Here is a 15,928-nt window from a genome sequence, read left to right as displayed (position 1 = left end):
TAGCATGAGAATCCGGCCCTGCCTTTTACGGCGAGGCGTAGCAGGTATTAAAAGAAGGCCCAATTCCTCCCCTTGTTTCGTTTCTTTCACACAAGATCTCTTCGAGTTCAAACATCATTCCTTCCCACCTGAGCACTGAGCCGGACTCTCTCTCAACGCACATACACTCCCTCACAAGACGTTCAACGTCCATTTATCCAGCTACTCTTTTTTGAGCAGATTCATTCCTGTGGAAAGAATCTCCTAGCCTTCCTTAACCAATCGCGTTGAGATACCCATTCGTCTACACAACAGACGTACCACAGTTACAACCACTCCTTGGTTGATATAAAGAACTCGAAACAAAAACAAACATACAAAATGAAGTCTTTCACTCTTGCTTCTGCCTTCCTCGCCGCTGCGGCCGTTGCCCAGCCTCACGGCAGCCCTCACGGAAACCACCACCGCCGTCACCACCAGAACGACAAGCGTGATGTCGTCACCGAGGTTGAGTGGGTTACTGAGGTCGAGTACGTTACCAAGATGGTCGATGCCACCACCACCGTCTGGGTTCGTCCTGAGGTCGCCACCTCTGCTCCCGTTGTAGAGGAAACTCCCGAGGAGACTCCCGAGTCTGAGCCTACCTCTGCTCCTCCCAAGAAGGAGGAGACGAAGCCTGCTCCCGCTCCTACCACTACCTTGGTCACCAGCGTCTACACTCCCCCTCCTCCCCCTCCCACCACCGAGGCTGAGGTTGCTCCTGAGCCTACCTCTGAGGCCCCTGCTCCTGTCGAGACTACCCAGGCCCCTGCTCCCATTATCAAGGCCCCCGTCGTTAAGGCTCCCAAGAAGGTCACCACTGAGGCTGCTCCTGAACCCTCTGTTGAGGCCGAGCCCGAGGTCGAGGAGGAGCCTGTTGCTAAGCCCGTTCAGCAGGAGAAGGTTGCTAAGCCTGCTTCCAACGGCGGCGGTGCTTCCAAGGCCGGAGAGTTCACCTACTACGACATTGGTCAAGGTGCTTGCGGTGAGGACGACTCTGGCAAGGATGACTCCATCAACATTGTCGCTCTCTCTCACCTTCTGATGGGCCCCTCCTCCAACGACAACCCCATGTGTGGCAAGACAATCACCATCAAGGCCAACGGCAAGACTGCTCAGGCTACCGTCAAGGACAAGTGCATGGGCTGTGCCATGAACGATATCGATGTCAGCCGCAAGGTCTACAACGAGATCTGGGGCAGCCTCGACTCTGGCCGCAGTGAGGTCGAGTGGTGGTTCAACAACTAAGCGCTATGACAAGCATGCCATGATTTCTTGGATCATGAAAACACTACGAAGGATAGATACCCTTTCTTATGACTTGTTCTTTTCATGAAGCGGGAATCTCTTACCACTCCTACAAGGCGCCAGGGTGTACTACAGCAAAAAAGGGACTTTGGTATCTTAAGGAACCTGGACCCGGAGATTCTGGTTGGGGGTGTTTTTTTGGTTTCTCGGGGCGGAATCAGCTACGGTTGACATTCGTTGACTTCTATATTGTACATAAATTTTGATATGCCGTTCGGATAGACAAACAACTATGAAACCCTTGAACAGGGACTTTCACATTTTGGATACACAATACTTGGCGTTCTAAATTGCTCCCCCACATGTCGTGATGTCGCATTGTCCGAGCTTATTGTCTAATCTTAGAGACAGATGAAGGAAGCGAATGTTTAATTTAGAATCCTGGTTGTTGGCGCTGAATCACATCGTCGCTATACCCATGTAGGGTGTTGTCTCCATTGGGGCATCGACTTTAAATGAGCCTTATTCAGAAGGTGAAACTTGAACCAATTAACGACCATCCAACGAAAATGGAGACCTTGATGCTCCTAATGAATATCCCTCGGACAATAAAATGACATGTTCAACAATAAAGCAAGGGCCCTTTAGAGACGTCAATTACATGGTATGACGATTAGCTAGAGTTCCAGGGCCTAGCGACATAGACAAGTTTCCAGGGGTAATAACAATAAGATGTAGGCTAGGCTTTGAAGTTGGACGAAGCCACTCCCTTTCAGCTAGGACTATTCATTATTACAAGCGCTAATTCAAGGGACACCGCAATCAATAAGTGAGAGACATATAGCGTAGGACGAACGAATAATCGTGGTTTGTCCCTGAAAAGGATCAAGTGATTGAAAAGGGTGCACATGGCTAGTCGATAATTCTGTGCCCGACAGCGGCGTTTTGCATACGAACTATGAATACGGATACAAATAATAGGCGGCCTTGGCAAACCCATTAACTCCCTGCAAAACCCATGCATGCTTGAGGCATTGCATGTGCATCTATGTTACAGCAGTGTTCATGTATTCCTCCATCTCCTCTTTCAGAACGACGATCAAAGCACAAGCAAAAGCACAGATCCCATCAGTAACTCCTAGTCTTTAGTCATGAAATTAGCGGTATGTAGTGTGTGCTCTCGAGCCATTATAGTAGGTTCAGCAGCTCTTCTACATAGCGGCGTGTATCAACACCGATGCCTTGAGCGAGCTTGCCTGCGCCCTCGGTGGGATCAGTACGGAAGCCGACGTGGTCACTTGCACGGCGGATGAGGAATATCTCCTTGGCAACATCCGGGTGGCGTGAGTCAGGGCCAGAATACTTTCTCTCATCTTCTTCAAGAGCTGCGTCGTGTTCCGTATCTGCATCGGCACCGCCTTCTTGGATGGTTGAGAGATTGTTACTTGTCGAACCGTCCTCCAAGCGATCGAGCAAGCGTGTCCAGACGATCCACCATCCACGACTAGACTTTTCAGTGCGCTCAAGAGCAGTTGAACGGGATCGAGTATTAACATAGAGATTTACAAGGTGAAGATGAGTGCTGAGGGCATCGGCACGAGTCCAAGGATCCGAATCTTCATATGTGTCGGGAATGTTGGGTATAGATGTGTGAACGGTCAATGAAACAGGGTCCCAGACCAAATCATAGATACTGTTGGTCAAGTTACTGCTGCTAGAGCCATTGTCGAGGCCAGGTCGCTCAGGACGATATCTTGTTGAGAGGAGAAGAGGTTTGCGAAGAGGAGCCAGTTGATGATGTAGGGAGCGATATAAAGATTCCATGGCCAGGGAGTCGGTTCGTAGGTTGAACAAAAAGGTAAACATAAACGGCCGGTTGACATAAACAACAACGCGCAGCTTCATGGACTTGTTGAGGTCGTGTGAGTCGTAGCCAGGTATCATGTTCCCAACCACTTGGGATTGAACAAGAGCACTGGCGGGATGCTCAAAGTCACGTACTGTTATGGCCTCTGGTCTATCCAAGGCCTCACTCTCAAGCTCAATATTGACGGTTCGCAAGACAGTCCGGGAATTGCGTTCTCCGTCGCCGGCATCGTCGGAGCTTGCACTATCAGATCCGCTGTATTCCTGGTCTATTTCACCTCTGAGCCCAATAAGATAGTGGCCAACAGCCTCATACGAGGGTGTGCGCTCTATCAAGTTCGGTCGAGTGGTTTTGGGGGTATCTTGGGTAGGCTTGTCATTCTGCTTGGTGCTCTCTGGTTGATTAGGAGAAGTATCACCACTAGCACCAGCACCTCCAGGCAAAGACCAATAAGTACCATATCCCAATTTGAGATAGCTGACCATCCTATCCAGTCTGCCATCTTCAGTTGTTTGTTCTTGTGGCTGGTCTTTGCTAGCAGAGCCATCCGCGGTCGTCTGCTCTGGCGAAGTCTTGGCGGGTTCACTAGCTGTTGTTGCTTCTGTTTGATCTTGGGTAGCTTGATATGATGCACGATCAGCCGCCCTTCTTCTCTTTGCGCGCCGAACAGATGTTGGGCTCTCGATAATTCCGTAAGCGTGATCTCCCCAAGTATACAGGTCCTCCATCCAGTGGGTCACATCTCTCAGTGATTTTCTCGATAAAGCACCCGTTCCCAAGAAAATGGCACCATCGTCAGGGCCCGGTTCTCTCCCTGTTCCGAGCCACTGTTCAGGGTCACCGTAAAGGTCGTTGGGAGGAGGCGATTCGGGGTTGTAGTCGCCGAATTTAGAGACAACAAGATCAACGAGCCCTTCCATGTTCCCGACTAATCCCTCGAGTACTGCTCGCTCACCACTGCCGCGATCTTCCTCTCCTACACCAACTCCCAGTTCACCAGAGGATGCGATAGGGATGCCGCCAAAGATATCGCGGGCCGGATTTCCATGCATCATGACATTCCATGTGGAGAGGTATAGGTCCCAGTAACGACTCAGTATTGTTGTAAACTTGGTCCGCCTGTTACGAACAAAGAGGGCGCTCAGCGAAGAGTCATGGTGCATGAGAAAAATGCTATGGGCCCGTAGGAGATCGCGCAACAAAAGACTCGCGGATTTCATCTCGCGACTAGAGTATTCGTATCGTTCTTGGGCGGGCTCACCCTTCTTCGTAGCGAGCCGAGGAGGGAGTGGTAGCTTGGTCAAGTCGATGCTCTAGTAATTTTGGTAAGTAGAGTGTCGGATTAGATGGTTCGCATATCTTACTGCAAGAATCCACCATCCAGGTTCGAGTTCATGAAGCACAACTCTTGACTTTTCAGTGTCGATAGTGTCTACCGTCGAACCGCTGGCGAAGCCGCGACTGAAGCTGGCCATGCCCTGGGCAAGACCAATCTGTCGCAAACGCTCATTGCGTTCCTCGGGGGAAATATTCTGGGTGAGTTGACCACGAGTACGCCGTCGCTTGTTATGCGAAGCCTGGGTGGTAACAGAGGCATAGTAAACAATTTGGTCTTCGATGGTCTCGTCAGTGTTGCCCAGTGTAGGGTTGAAGATGGCAAGAAAGCCGAGCTGAGCGGGCACAACTGTCCCTGGTGCTGAAGGAGCAGCCATTCTCAAAACCTTTGGGACGTCTCGTGTACTGTCGTTCCGTTGGTTTGTGATGACCTGGAGGCCTTGGGATGTTGGAGTTTTGAGTTGCGCCGGGCTCTTAAACGACTAGTTTCGTCACTGTCAAATAATTCTGACGTTGATCGGCGATCGTAACGTAACGGTCTACCTCCAATTAAGTTCCCAATAAGGTCCCAGCGGCTCAAAATAACGGGCGCGGACAGTGACACATGAGAACGTAAAATGTAAGAGAGAAGCGGGAAGAATTCAGGGAATGAGGGGAAGAAGTTGTCCCTTCTTTTTGTACGTAGGCAGGTAAAGAGAGATGGAGAGAGCCAGGCCTAGACCTTTAATAGATGCAGACAGCCTACAGGTATGTATGTTGTTTGTTTTGTTGTCTGTCACAGCGGGGGATCACCTCCGATAGTGAACAGTCATTGGGCAAGTCCAACGTGTGGAAGTGGAACTGGAGCTGGGGGAAAGTGAGATCACAACGATCGAGATTCAAAATCCCATCTCAATTTCCATTCGGCTAATCCGAAAATTTAGTACAAGGACACCCAAGCTAATATGTAGCAGAAAAAATGGTATCCTAAGCCTTAGGGTATAAAAATAAGTAGTCTAAGAAGTATAGTCTGAGAAGCATAAACTGACCTACTAATTTCGTCTCTTATGCTTCTAGTGGTCAATTTTTCTGATACCCTGAGGCCAAGCCAGCAACTCGACTGGTCAAGTCAAAAGTCTAGGCAGTGCCTATAGCGCAAGGATTGGTATGCACTTGTAGTCGATCTCGATTCAATTGTGCAGAAACATCGCCCCGCCAATTCTCGACCCTCGGATCAACATGCAGAACTCCCTGTTTTCTTTTATGCCATGTTCCAGATTTACCCTATTCTTTCGACAATGCCGTAGTGCTGGAACAATACCCGTGAATTAGACCATCTTTTTAACACCATGTCCCCGGACTCATTTGTAACTAAGCGATCAACCAACCAATCAACCAACTCCAAAAACACAATTCATCCTTTCATCCTCAGCCTAGACTTATTATCTTTCCCTCGATTCGTCTTTTCCGCCTCGCCCAAAAACAACCTGTCTTTTCTTGGCCATGGCATACGCCTCGCTCATGCGCTCTCGCTGATCTTTTAAAACTTGCAACGGTGACCTTGTTTGTTCTTCAGCTTCCATGCTATCAGTCCTGGGAAACCCCCATCTCTTGCGCTCCCTCCTCTGGCTACGATCAAAGCTCGAAAACTCGGCCCATATGAAATAGAGAATAAATGTGACAAGTGTCAGTGGAATCGTGATAGCCCAGTATAACCTAAACTGTGGTGTAGCCGGAATCCCAATGCCGTGTCCCTCAGCGTTGTCCCAGTCGAACAGGTCAGTCGAGAAAAGCGCAGAGATGAAACTGCCTGGTAAGAAGAACATGGTAACAAAAGCCAACGTCTTCATGGAAGCAGCATCGCGAAGAGTAGATATTGAGATGATGGAGTTGGATAGACTGTAGTTTTCCGATATCAAGTTGTTCAGCTAATCATATTTTGTTAGCTTGTTTGTCTCCCAGTTATCATGGCTAACATACCACATCAATCTGGATTTGAACTCTCTTCAGCGTGTATTCGCGATCCATAGCCTGCATAGCGAGCCGTCTCTGGAGAACCCCGACATGGTGTTCCATAAGTCCATCTGCCACAGACGTTGTACTTCCTCCCAGACGCAATTGTTCCTGGGCAAGTTCGAGCAGTTTCTGCACCGTCTTGTCTTTCCTTTCTGTACTCGCCAAGCGGACTGCAAAGCCACTCATTTTCGCACTGAGCGGGCCCAGCTCACCTGCTGCGATATGTTTTCGCTTTGTCTTGAAATCAGAGTATCCTGTCCGTGCCTCTATCTCCTGAATGCCCGGCTTCATATTGTTCTGCGTTATCTCGATTTCTCCATGGAACATAAATGCAAACAAGAACGCAGGGAATAGTGCATGACTTGCAGTGTTGAGCTGCCATTTGCTCTTGCTCTTGAGAAGCGTCTTCAGGCCTTCCTGCTCTTTATCGCCAGCTAAGATCATACCATAAGTGACACTAGGGCGCGAAGACGGTGGTCTGAAGTAGGTATGTGACCATATAGACGCAAGCTTGGGCGCGTAACAGAAACTGTAGGCTTGCTGGTTGATATCGGGTTTGACGACTTCGGGAAATGCAACCACACCAGCGACACAACTCGAGAAGTAGCTGTATGCGAGTCCAAGGCCAAACTTTTCTAGTATTTGGTCCTTGGTATCTTCTGGTAACTCAACGCGATTATCGTCAAGAATGAATTTGGGCCAGACAAATCGAAGAATCAGTGACTCTGGGCCCGTTGTTCCTTTTCTCGTTTCTGTGGCCAGCCATAACGCGACTTCAGGTATAGTGACGATTCCTTCATGATAGTCGACGATTCCAGTGTCATCATTGCACCAAAGCTCACTGTACTTAATGGATAGGATGTCGTGAGAGTGTTTAAGACGTCGAGTGTTGAACTCGGCGATCTTGTGGTATATCTCATCCATAGGTGCAGAGCGTTCGCGTCATAGGCTAGCGGCTCGGCGTTTGAAAAGGAAGCTGTAAGGCTAAATAGCAGCGGTGGTATGCGTACTGTACATATAATTTCAAGGCGTTTTTAACTTGAAAGCGTTATACTATGAAGACATGATCATGAGAACGACAAGCTGAGGCTGAAGACATTTATTTATTTATTGGAATTGCAATGGCGAACCAAATTGACTGACGCCGCCTCAGCTGCCCCTTCCCAACTTCTGAGAGGTAACCAACCTACTGTTTGGGCCAACCATAACCGCCCGAGACGAACCCTTGCTTGATTGGAACTGAGATATCACATCATGAGTCAATACATTTTCAACAAGCCGGGCATTTTGTTGAATTACTTTATGTATCATTCTCATCGCTTCTGAAACAAAAACAACTTTCAGTTTGATTGTTTTGGTACAAGCTAAAAGCACCGCTGTAATACGGAGCTGAAGCACTAACCTGCACACAGCCTGAATGTCAGCTTCGTGCCCGTTCACTGCCACTGGCTGTCTTAGGCCCAAGTAAGGTCTGCTTCGAGGATTGATAACCACGATGCATGAGATCAAAGGAGCAAAAGACAATCAACGCTGTGGAAGCCAATCGTATCCAGAATGACTACATTTCTAACGGCATAGACCCTTAATAAATCTTCATTGTGGGTTTGGAGCTTCCACATCCAAGCTCCAGCTTCAGGTTCAATCCGCCCGGGCCGCTAGAACCGCCTGAGCTATGCGTTACCTAGAATTTACCCCGCAGGTCCCCTCTTCAGCGCTTGTCTCAATGTGCCACCGCCAGCTCATGCCCAGCCTCCACTGCCGAATGCAGATGAAGCTCAGAATCACATGCATTAATTAATAAAGTACCTACATCAGACGAATTGACATGAGAAGATTGTGATAAATCAACCGTCAAGGCCATGCTAGGATGAGCCTTGCAGATAGTTGACCGTGTCTTTCGGCATCCTTCAAATCTATAATTATCCAAAAAGACCCTTGTAAATAGACTCATTTAGGTGTCTACGTCATCCCCAGGCGTCATGGTTGTTCACAACCTAGCATCATCTCACCTCGTATGTCAGCTCCCCCGCCGCTGACCAGACTTCTTCCATTCTCTCTTCCTGCATCATCACAATCGTTCAGCCCTGTCGCATTGTAGATTAACAATTCCAACACCAATCCATCCATATCCTATCTACCCAGGCCCTTTGGCCCAGAACCACCATCATGGAATCCTTCGGTTTTCTGAAGCGTCGTACCACCGACCTCTTGCAAAATGTGCAGCAAAACCTCCCTGCTATGCCTACCGTACCTTCCATCCCCTCGGCGCCTGCTCCTCAGAAAAAGGCTTCCATCAAAGGAACATGGGAGCGCATTGATGCTCCCAGCGTCCCTCGCTCTTCTCACTCTCTCAACATCGTTCACGGTACCGCTTACATCTTTGGCGGAGAAATCAGGCCACGAGAGCCCGTCGACAATGATATGCATGTCGTGACCCTTCCCTGGTCCAGCGCAGGCGCCGATTACTTCAAGATCAAGGCAGTCCCTGTTAAACCAGACGAGCAGCCGAAGGCAGAGACTCGGCCACCCGCTCAGCCAGAAGCCAAAGAACCAGCCGAACCTGTCGCAAAGTCTGACGAAGAGGACATCGAAAAGAAGCTGGATGAAGTTTCCCTCGAAGAAGACTCCGATTCCTCGGACGAAGAAGAAGAAGATGATGATGAGCCAGTCGAGAGCAAGTCGAAGGGCAAGGAACCCGCTGGCCCGGAGCGCCCGGAATTGGGCAATGTCCCATCCCCACGAGTCGGCCATGCTACTGCTGTCATTGGTACTCGAATCTTCTTATTTGGTGGCCGAGGAGGTCCTGACATGAAGCCTCTTGACGAGGCTGGTCGCGTTTGGGTCTTCGACACCCGCTCTAATACATGGACATACCTGGACCCTGCACCAGCTATCCCAGGCGGTAACATTGTACCTCAGCCCGCTCCTCGAAGCTTCCATTCAGCCACTTCTATCGAGCGACCCCGAGACTTTGCTCCTGCGCGACCTAAAGAAGCTGCGACTTGGGGACAATGGGCTCTGGGCGATACCTCCAAGACAGGCATCCCTCAGGCTCCTATCGTTGGCAATGTAGCCGAAGAGGCTAGAGACGAAGAGTCGGATGGTTACGGCACCTTTTTCATCCATGCAGGATGCCTTGCCAGTGGTGAGCGAACCAATGATACTTGGGCTTTCAATGTTCGTGATCGAACTTGGACTGAGCTTCCCGCTGCTCCTGGACCTGCTCGAGGTGGCAGTGCCATCTGCGTAAGCAAGACCCGACTGTATCGCTTTGGTGGCTTCGATGGCCAGAACGAGATTGGAGGCCAGCTTGACTTCCTGCATCTGGAAGTTGAGAGTTTTGACGATCAGGGCACCAAGGGCGAGATCGCAGTTCGCGCCCGTGGCGGCTGGCAAATCGTCCTTGAAAGCGATCCCAAGACAGATTCCACTGAGATTCACGCCGAACCAAACCAGGTTTGGCCTGAGCCTCGAAGCGTTACATCTCTGGAGGCCATCACCTCAGGTGCTGGATATGAATACCTCGTTCTGACCATGGGCGAGCGTGACCCGAGCCCAGAAGGCCATGAGGCTGCAGGCAAGTTCCTGAGTGATGTTTGGGTGTACCAAGTGCCCCCTCTGGGCATGACTGCTGCCAGTGTTACTGCTGCCATGTGGCAAGCTGTCGGTCGCAAGACAGGCGAGGGCAAGTGGACTCAGCTTGATCTCGCACCATATGATGATGATAACGATGACGATATGCCTGAGCCAAGAGGTTGGCTTGCCACTGCGCCCATGGGCGAACTTGAAGAGAGTGGCATTTTGATTTGGGGTGGCCTCGGCGAGGACAACGAAAGACTTGGAGATGGTTGGATCTTACGAGTAGGCGATACCTAGGTGAAGAATTAAGGAGAATTCTGGGTTGGATATAGTACTTTTTGGCGCAACATGTTTTTGGCGATCACCACAAATGGACGAATGAAAAAGAAAAAGAAAACGAAACCCTTATGCAGAACCGATACCTCGTGTAGTATGGACATTACCGTTAACGAGAACCACACATTTCTATACCAGATATAGCATTTAACATGGTGTTATGTACAATTGTGGCTTCTTCCCACCCAGCACTTTTTGCTTCATTCACTCCAAAGCATTTCTTGCCTTATAACTAAAAAAAAGAGAGATAATAACGTGATAATTCTACAGATCCTTCCTTGTGGTCTCGGTTGACCAGGGCTCCGAGGTAAGGTTTGTCAGGCCAGCACTGTTCTCACAGTCTTTTCGGCCGCTAAGAGGACCAGGCTTGGGAACATTAACAGTGGAGGGATCGGCAGCAGTGGCCTTGGATCGGAGGGCCTTGAGAAGGTCCTTGACGGAGGCGGGGGTAAGGTCCTCGTAGTAGTCGTCGTTAATTTGGATCATGGGGGCGTTGACGCAGGCACCGAGGCATTCGACCTCGAGAATGGTGAAGAGACCGTCGGCGGTGGTCTGACCCTGCTCAATGCCGAGCTCCTCCTTAATGGCCTTGACGATAACATCAGAGCCACAGCCTCCAAGTTGGCAAGGGGTCTATGCCGTTGTTAGTCCAAACTGTAATTTCGATTTTTGACAATCTTCAATGACGTCTATTCAACATTGCCACAATCCATTCGAGAAATTGTCGCCAAAGAAGACATGTCCAGGTTCGAAATTAAACATACCGTAGTGCAGATCTGAACAAAGTACTTGCCCACGGGGGTTCGGTTGTACATGGTGTAGAAAGAAGCGACCTCGTACACTCGCATGGGAGGCATCTCAAGAAGACGAGCAACCTCGTTCATGACGCTAATGCTGGTGAAGCCGTGCTGGCGCTGGCCGAGGTCGAGCAGAGGCATGACAGCAGCCTTCTTATACTGGGGAGGGTATCGCTTAAGGATTTCGGCAATGACGGTCTGGTTCTCTTCGCTGAACTTGAAGGGGATGTTGGGGTTGTTGTCCTCGGTGTTTCGATGCTGTCACACGCCATATGTCAGACTGGGGGACATGAAGCAATTGCGCTCTGGGGAAGAAGCGAGAGCCATATTTTCCCAGCAGGCGCAATTGGTAGCGCCAATTGAGGACTACTTACCACCATGAGAGTGTCGCTTCGTCGGCTGGCTGTGAGGGAGAAGGCGGCGCGAGACTGAGGGCGGGCAACCCGGCACGCCGGCCGGATGACGGAGCGGATGAGAGGAGTGAACTTGCTCGCCATTGTGTGAATTATTTTTGTAGTTGTTTTGAGAGCGAGCGAGGTGGGCGTCGTCGCGGGGTTGGGAGTGCTTGTGAGGCGATCGTGAGGTCGTCGGTTCCGGATCTTGTCAAAATGTCGCCGTCGTAGCGAGCATTACAATTCGACTTGGAGCTGCTTGCAAAATCAAGATTGATGATTGGTGTAGCTGACCCTAGGTTTAGCCGAACGGGGGTGGCATCAGGGTACCAGAAAAGTTGGCCGCTGGAAGCATAAGAGACTAAATTAGCAGGTCACTTTATGCTCCTTAGGCCATAGTCTTTAGACTACTTATTTTTATACCCTAAGACTTAGGAGGCCAACGTTTCTGCTACCCACTAGGGTGGGGAGTCAAAGTGAAGCTAGGAAAGATACGTATCGACTTGAATGTGGAGGAGTGAGCTTCTTACTCATTATCTTTATTACATCAAATTCATAATGTTATTTTCTATTTTCAACTATCAATCGTCATGTCTATTCTTAATACTCAAATTCTATTACATAGACTTATCAATATGAAGAGCGAATGGTAGATTTGCCTGGACTACCGTCAGAATGCACTATTGCTACCAGCCTTGAACATATCAAGGTGCTTACCATTATAGCCAAGCGCCATGAAAATCGACAGACTTGAGTAACGAAAGCTCTGCAGTCATCCTCATTAAACGAACGTATACTTTATTAACACATAACATTTCGTTTCTTACACCAACAATATCAAAACACGCGATAGAGCCAAGCGAAGTTGGTGCCACGGGCTGCATCTTCCTCTATCCTTGTGCGCAATCTCTCATCTCATACCTCCTCTTGGTACACCTAATCATCATCGATGTTGTGGCTCGTTATAGTTTCAATAGCCTAGCGTACCAAGTTGTCCGGGTCCAACTTGCAGCAAGACGATGCCGGGCGGCTGGATGATCAGCATGCATGTAAGAGATATTGGCAAACATTCGTAGCATGAAACCAATTAGAAGCGCTCTTTTCGATAACACAAGCGGGATCCAACACGTCGATCTGCTCGATATCTACTCGTCGAGAAACCTACGCGAAAGCTTACTATTACTGAAATCATCTTGGTACATGATCCTTCACGTAGGACAAGCGAGACAATGCATCGTGCTCGACAACCCAACACCGGTACTGCCCCAAGTGTTGCTTGACACTCGCTTCCTCACGTGCCAGAGCTAGACGACGGCGTACGTAGTCAATACAAGCTTAAAAGGGTATGATATTAAAGCTTCAATGCGGCAAGATACGAACCCGAGTCAAGGTAACCCTGCGGCGATGGCGCATGGAAACAGAACTTCCCGCTTTCTATCTCGGGAGGCACAATTGCATAATTCGGCTAGAGGCTTGTCTCTTATTCTAAGACATGGACAATGGATTGGGCGCCCAAGTTTCACAGACGGTCATGTCGTGGCTCTATATGCTCACAACACGGGACGGCCAACGAGTTATGGCCCTGTTGTTGATACTTGACGGGATCTGGCGCATACGGACAACGGACAACGATTCTGATATTATTCGTTCCAGTGGAGGCGAAGCTGAAAAGGTAGGAAGCCGGTGTTGTGATTGCTGAGTTATCCATCTACTAAAACGAGGGCCTAAATTTAGTCAAGCGCGGATTTATAAAGGCTGAGAATTGGAGTACAGACTGTTCAGTTGTATATATAATATCAAGCCCATTTTATTGACAATTCAGCCATAGTCATTACTAAATCGAATTGGTGTCATCTTTCCTCCTTGGTGAGTTAAACGCATCCGGTTTACTCATCTCAAACATTGAATCTTGAGAGATCCTTGTCGTTAACTTGGAGCTAGTATCAACCTCAGCCCATTCATCTTAGCTCCCTTTTAAAAGGCAGCCACTGGAAGAAGTGCTCATATCTTTAAATGAACTACGGAAGGAGGTAGTTGGATGGCGCACCTCCTTCATGGGGCTTTCTTTCAGCTTGGCTTGGCTTAATAGACTCCTTTGAGTTGGTCTCGACTTCCATTCCCCTAACAGAGGAGAAAGAAAAAAAAACACTCGATTATTCCCCAAAGGCTTATTCTCTATCTTCAACAGCTGCCTACTTCTACAATACTTGCTATTTGATTTGGCCTTTGACCAAATTGCCAAGCGATTACAACATGCCAATTGAATCACGATTCTCTGTCCAAGTTCCCAACTGCTCAATACAACAATGGATCTTTGGTTCATCATCAGGTCCATTACCGGACAAGAAAGCCTTCATCGATGCTGATCATCCTCAAGATCGCTTCTTTACTCACAATCAAGCTCGGTTACTTGCGAAGCGTATTGCTGTTGGTCTAATTGACAATGGCCTGAAACCAGGGGATCGTGTGCTTCTCTTTGCTCACAACAGCATCTTCTTCCCCATTATTGTAATGGGCATCTGGATGGCTGGAGGCATATTCACTGGAGCGAATCCTGGTTATGTCGCCCGTGAACTGGTTCATCAACTGAAGGATAGCCAGGCCACGTTTATCATTTCTGCCCACGGTGCTATAGGGGTAGCATTGGACGCATCCTCTGAAGTTGGCATGAAGCCTTCTCAAGTCTTTGTGCTAGATTCAACATGGCCAGATTCCTCCATTGAGGTACAACCCTCTAAAGGAAGCAGACACTGGACAGAACTCATCGCAGCCAAGTCAAGGGGTGAGAGTTTCGGATGGACTGAGCCAGAAGATTCCAAGGAATCAATCTGCAGTATCAATTACAGCTCAGGTACTGTACGTTGTATCTCACCATTCGACTTGAGATCAGAGAATTATCTAACCTTATCATAGACTGGAATACCCAAAGGCGTGGAGATCTCGCACTACAACCATGTCGCCAATAGTCGTGGTGTTACGCTCTTCCACCAGCTTCACCCGGAATTTGAGGCTCGACGAGATCATGCCGCTGCTCTATGTTTCCTCCCGATGTATCATGCCTTTAGTCAGGGCTACTTCATCACCAGTTTCCCTTATGAGCGAGTTCCCGTCTACATCATGCCTTCTTTTGAGTTCCCTAAAATCCTCACCCACATCCAGACATTCCGAATTACAAAACTCTTAGCCGTTCCGCCTATCCTAGTTCTCATCTCAAAACATCCACTTGCACGCAGTGCGGACCTCAGTAGCATCGATATGATTGCATCTGGTGCTGCGCCCCTGGCGAGAGATACACAACGTGAGATAGCGGGTATGATACCCCTGGGTGAAGCCGTTGTTCGGCAAGGCTGGGGAATGACCGAAGCAACTTGTACTGCACTGTCGTGGGACCCTAATAAGGCCCCGAGCTCTGCGGCCGGCGAACTGACGCCGGATTCTCAAGCTAGACTGGTCGATATCGAGACTGGAGACGAAATCAATACTGCCAACACTCCTGGAGAGTTATGGATCACGGGGCCCACGGTGACCCGCGGCTACTGGCGCAATCCTACTGCGACACAAGAAGCCTTTGTTGTCGACTCGGATGGCACTCAATGGCTTCGCACTGGAGATGTCGCTTATGTGGAGGAATATGCAAAGGGAACTCTTTTCCATATTGTGGATCGTGTCAAAGAACTGATCAAGGTCAAGGGCATGCAGGTTGCTCCCGCTGAACTCGAGTCCCTTCTTCTTGAAAGAGAAGATGTCGCCGATGCCGCTGTTATAGGGGTCGTTATCGATGGTGAAGAGCTTCCACGCGCCTATATCGTCAAAACGCCGCACGGAAAGAACACATCCAAACAGGATATTGCAGACTGGCTAGCGAGTCGCGTTGTCAAGTACAAGCAACTTATGGGTGGCGTAGTCTTTGTTGATTCCATCCCCAAAGTTCCTGTAAGTTATCTCGGTCCCGGTCGACGATGCACCTTCGAAGCTTACATATTGTGTTCAATAGTCAGGCAAGATTCTAAGAAAAGTACTTCGTGAGCGAGCAAAGCGCGAAGTTAGCAACGGCCTTGAGGTGCGCGCCAAGCTATAGGACAGCGGCGGCGATGGGTGCGCATGCTAATCTTTATCGATCACGATTCTCAATCTCAACACGCCTGAGATCTTTATGTGTCCGATAATTCGATGAAGAGCAGATGTCGCTTTTTTATTTATTTGTTCAAGGTCATTTGCTATGAAGACGTTGTAAGGGAATTGACATACATCAACAACAAATTTGCATGGATTTTGGTCAACGACGAGACATGCTTATTTCGAACCAGACATATTATCGTACAAGTTGTAGTATTTCTTTATATAACCCATCATCGTATGTT

The 15,928-nt window shown here is 49.0% G+C and overlaps 6 protein-coding genes across 6 annotated transcripts; 3 read left to right on the top strand and 3 right to left on the bottom strand.

Moving 5' to 3' along the window:
- Window positions 1-360: 360 nt before the first annotated feature.
- FSST1_006069 (RlpA-like double-psi beta-barrel-protein domain-containing protein-containing protein) lies at window positions 361-1,266 on the top strand (the record flags this gene model as incomplete). The annotated part of the gene is made up of 1 exon (XM_083232403.1): window positions 361-1,266. One exon carries the CDS (start codon window positions 361-363, stop codon window positions 1,264-1,266), a length of 906 nt encoding a protein of 301 aa, XP_083089499.1.
- A 1,188-nt stretch (window positions 1,267-2,454) lies between these two features.
- FSST1_006068 (uncharacterized protein) lies at window positions 2,455-4,845 on the bottom strand (the record flags this gene model as incomplete). Its single annotated transcript, XM_083232402.1, has 2 exons — window positions 2,455-4,446; window positions 4,498-4,845. 2 exons carry the CDS (start codon window positions 4,843-4,845, stop codon window positions 2,455-2,457), a joined length of 2,340 nt encoding a protein of 779 aa, XP_083089498.1.
- Window positions 4,846-5,889: 1,044 nt separating this feature from the next.
- FSST1_006067 (uncharacterized protein) lies at window positions 5,890-7,387 on the bottom strand (the record flags this gene model as incomplete). Its single annotated transcript, XM_083232401.1, has 2 exons — window positions 5,890-6,375; window positions 6,428-7,387. 2 exons carry the CDS (start codon window positions 7,385-7,387, stop codon window positions 5,890-5,892), a joined length of 1,446 nt encoding a protein of 481 aa, XP_083089497.1.
- Window positions 7,388-8,629: 1,242 nt separating this feature from the next.
- FSST1_006066 (uncharacterized protein) lies at window positions 8,630-10,339 on the top strand (the record flags this gene model as incomplete). Its single annotated transcript, XM_083232400.1, has 1 exon — window positions 8,630-10,339. The coding sequence occupies one exon, from the start codon at window positions 8,630-8,632 to the stop codon at window positions 10,337-10,339; it is 1,710 nt and encodes a 569-aa protein (XP_083089496.1).
- A 303-nt stretch (window positions 10,340-10,642) lies between these two features.
- Window positions 10,643-11,672, bottom strand: FSST1_006065 (thioredoxin-like [2Fe-2S] ferredoxin-domain-containing protein; the record flags this gene model as incomplete). Its single annotated transcript, XM_083232399.1, has 3 exons — window positions 10,643-11,011; window positions 11,143-11,433; window positions 11,550-11,672. 3 exons carry the CDS (start codon window positions 11,670-11,672, stop codon window positions 10,643-10,645), a joined length of 783 nt encoding a protein of 260 aa, XP_083089495.1.
- Window positions 11,673-13,820: 2,148 nt separating this feature from the next.
- On the top strand, window positions 13,821-15,645 carry FSST1_006064 (uncharacterized protein; the record flags this gene model as incomplete). Its single annotated transcript, XM_083232397.1, has 3 exons — window positions 13,821-14,423; window positions 14,481-15,500; window positions 15,562-15,645. The coding sequence occupies 3 exons, from the start codon at window positions 13,821-13,823 to the stop codon at window positions 15,643-15,645; spliced, it is 1,707 nt and encodes a 568-aa protein (XP_083089494.1).
- Window positions 15,646-15,928: the final 283 nt, after the last annotated feature.

The sequence above is a fragment of the Fusarium sambucinum genome, chromosome I, assembly GCF_050947815.1.
Source record: "Fusarium sambucinum isolate potato_lamoka chromosome I, whole genome shotgun sequence".
NCBI lineage: Eukaryota > Fungi > Ascomycota > Sordariomycetes > Hypocreales > Nectriaceae > Fusarium > Fusarium sambucinum.
This window is presented reverse-complemented; position numbering and strand designations above follow the sequence as displayed.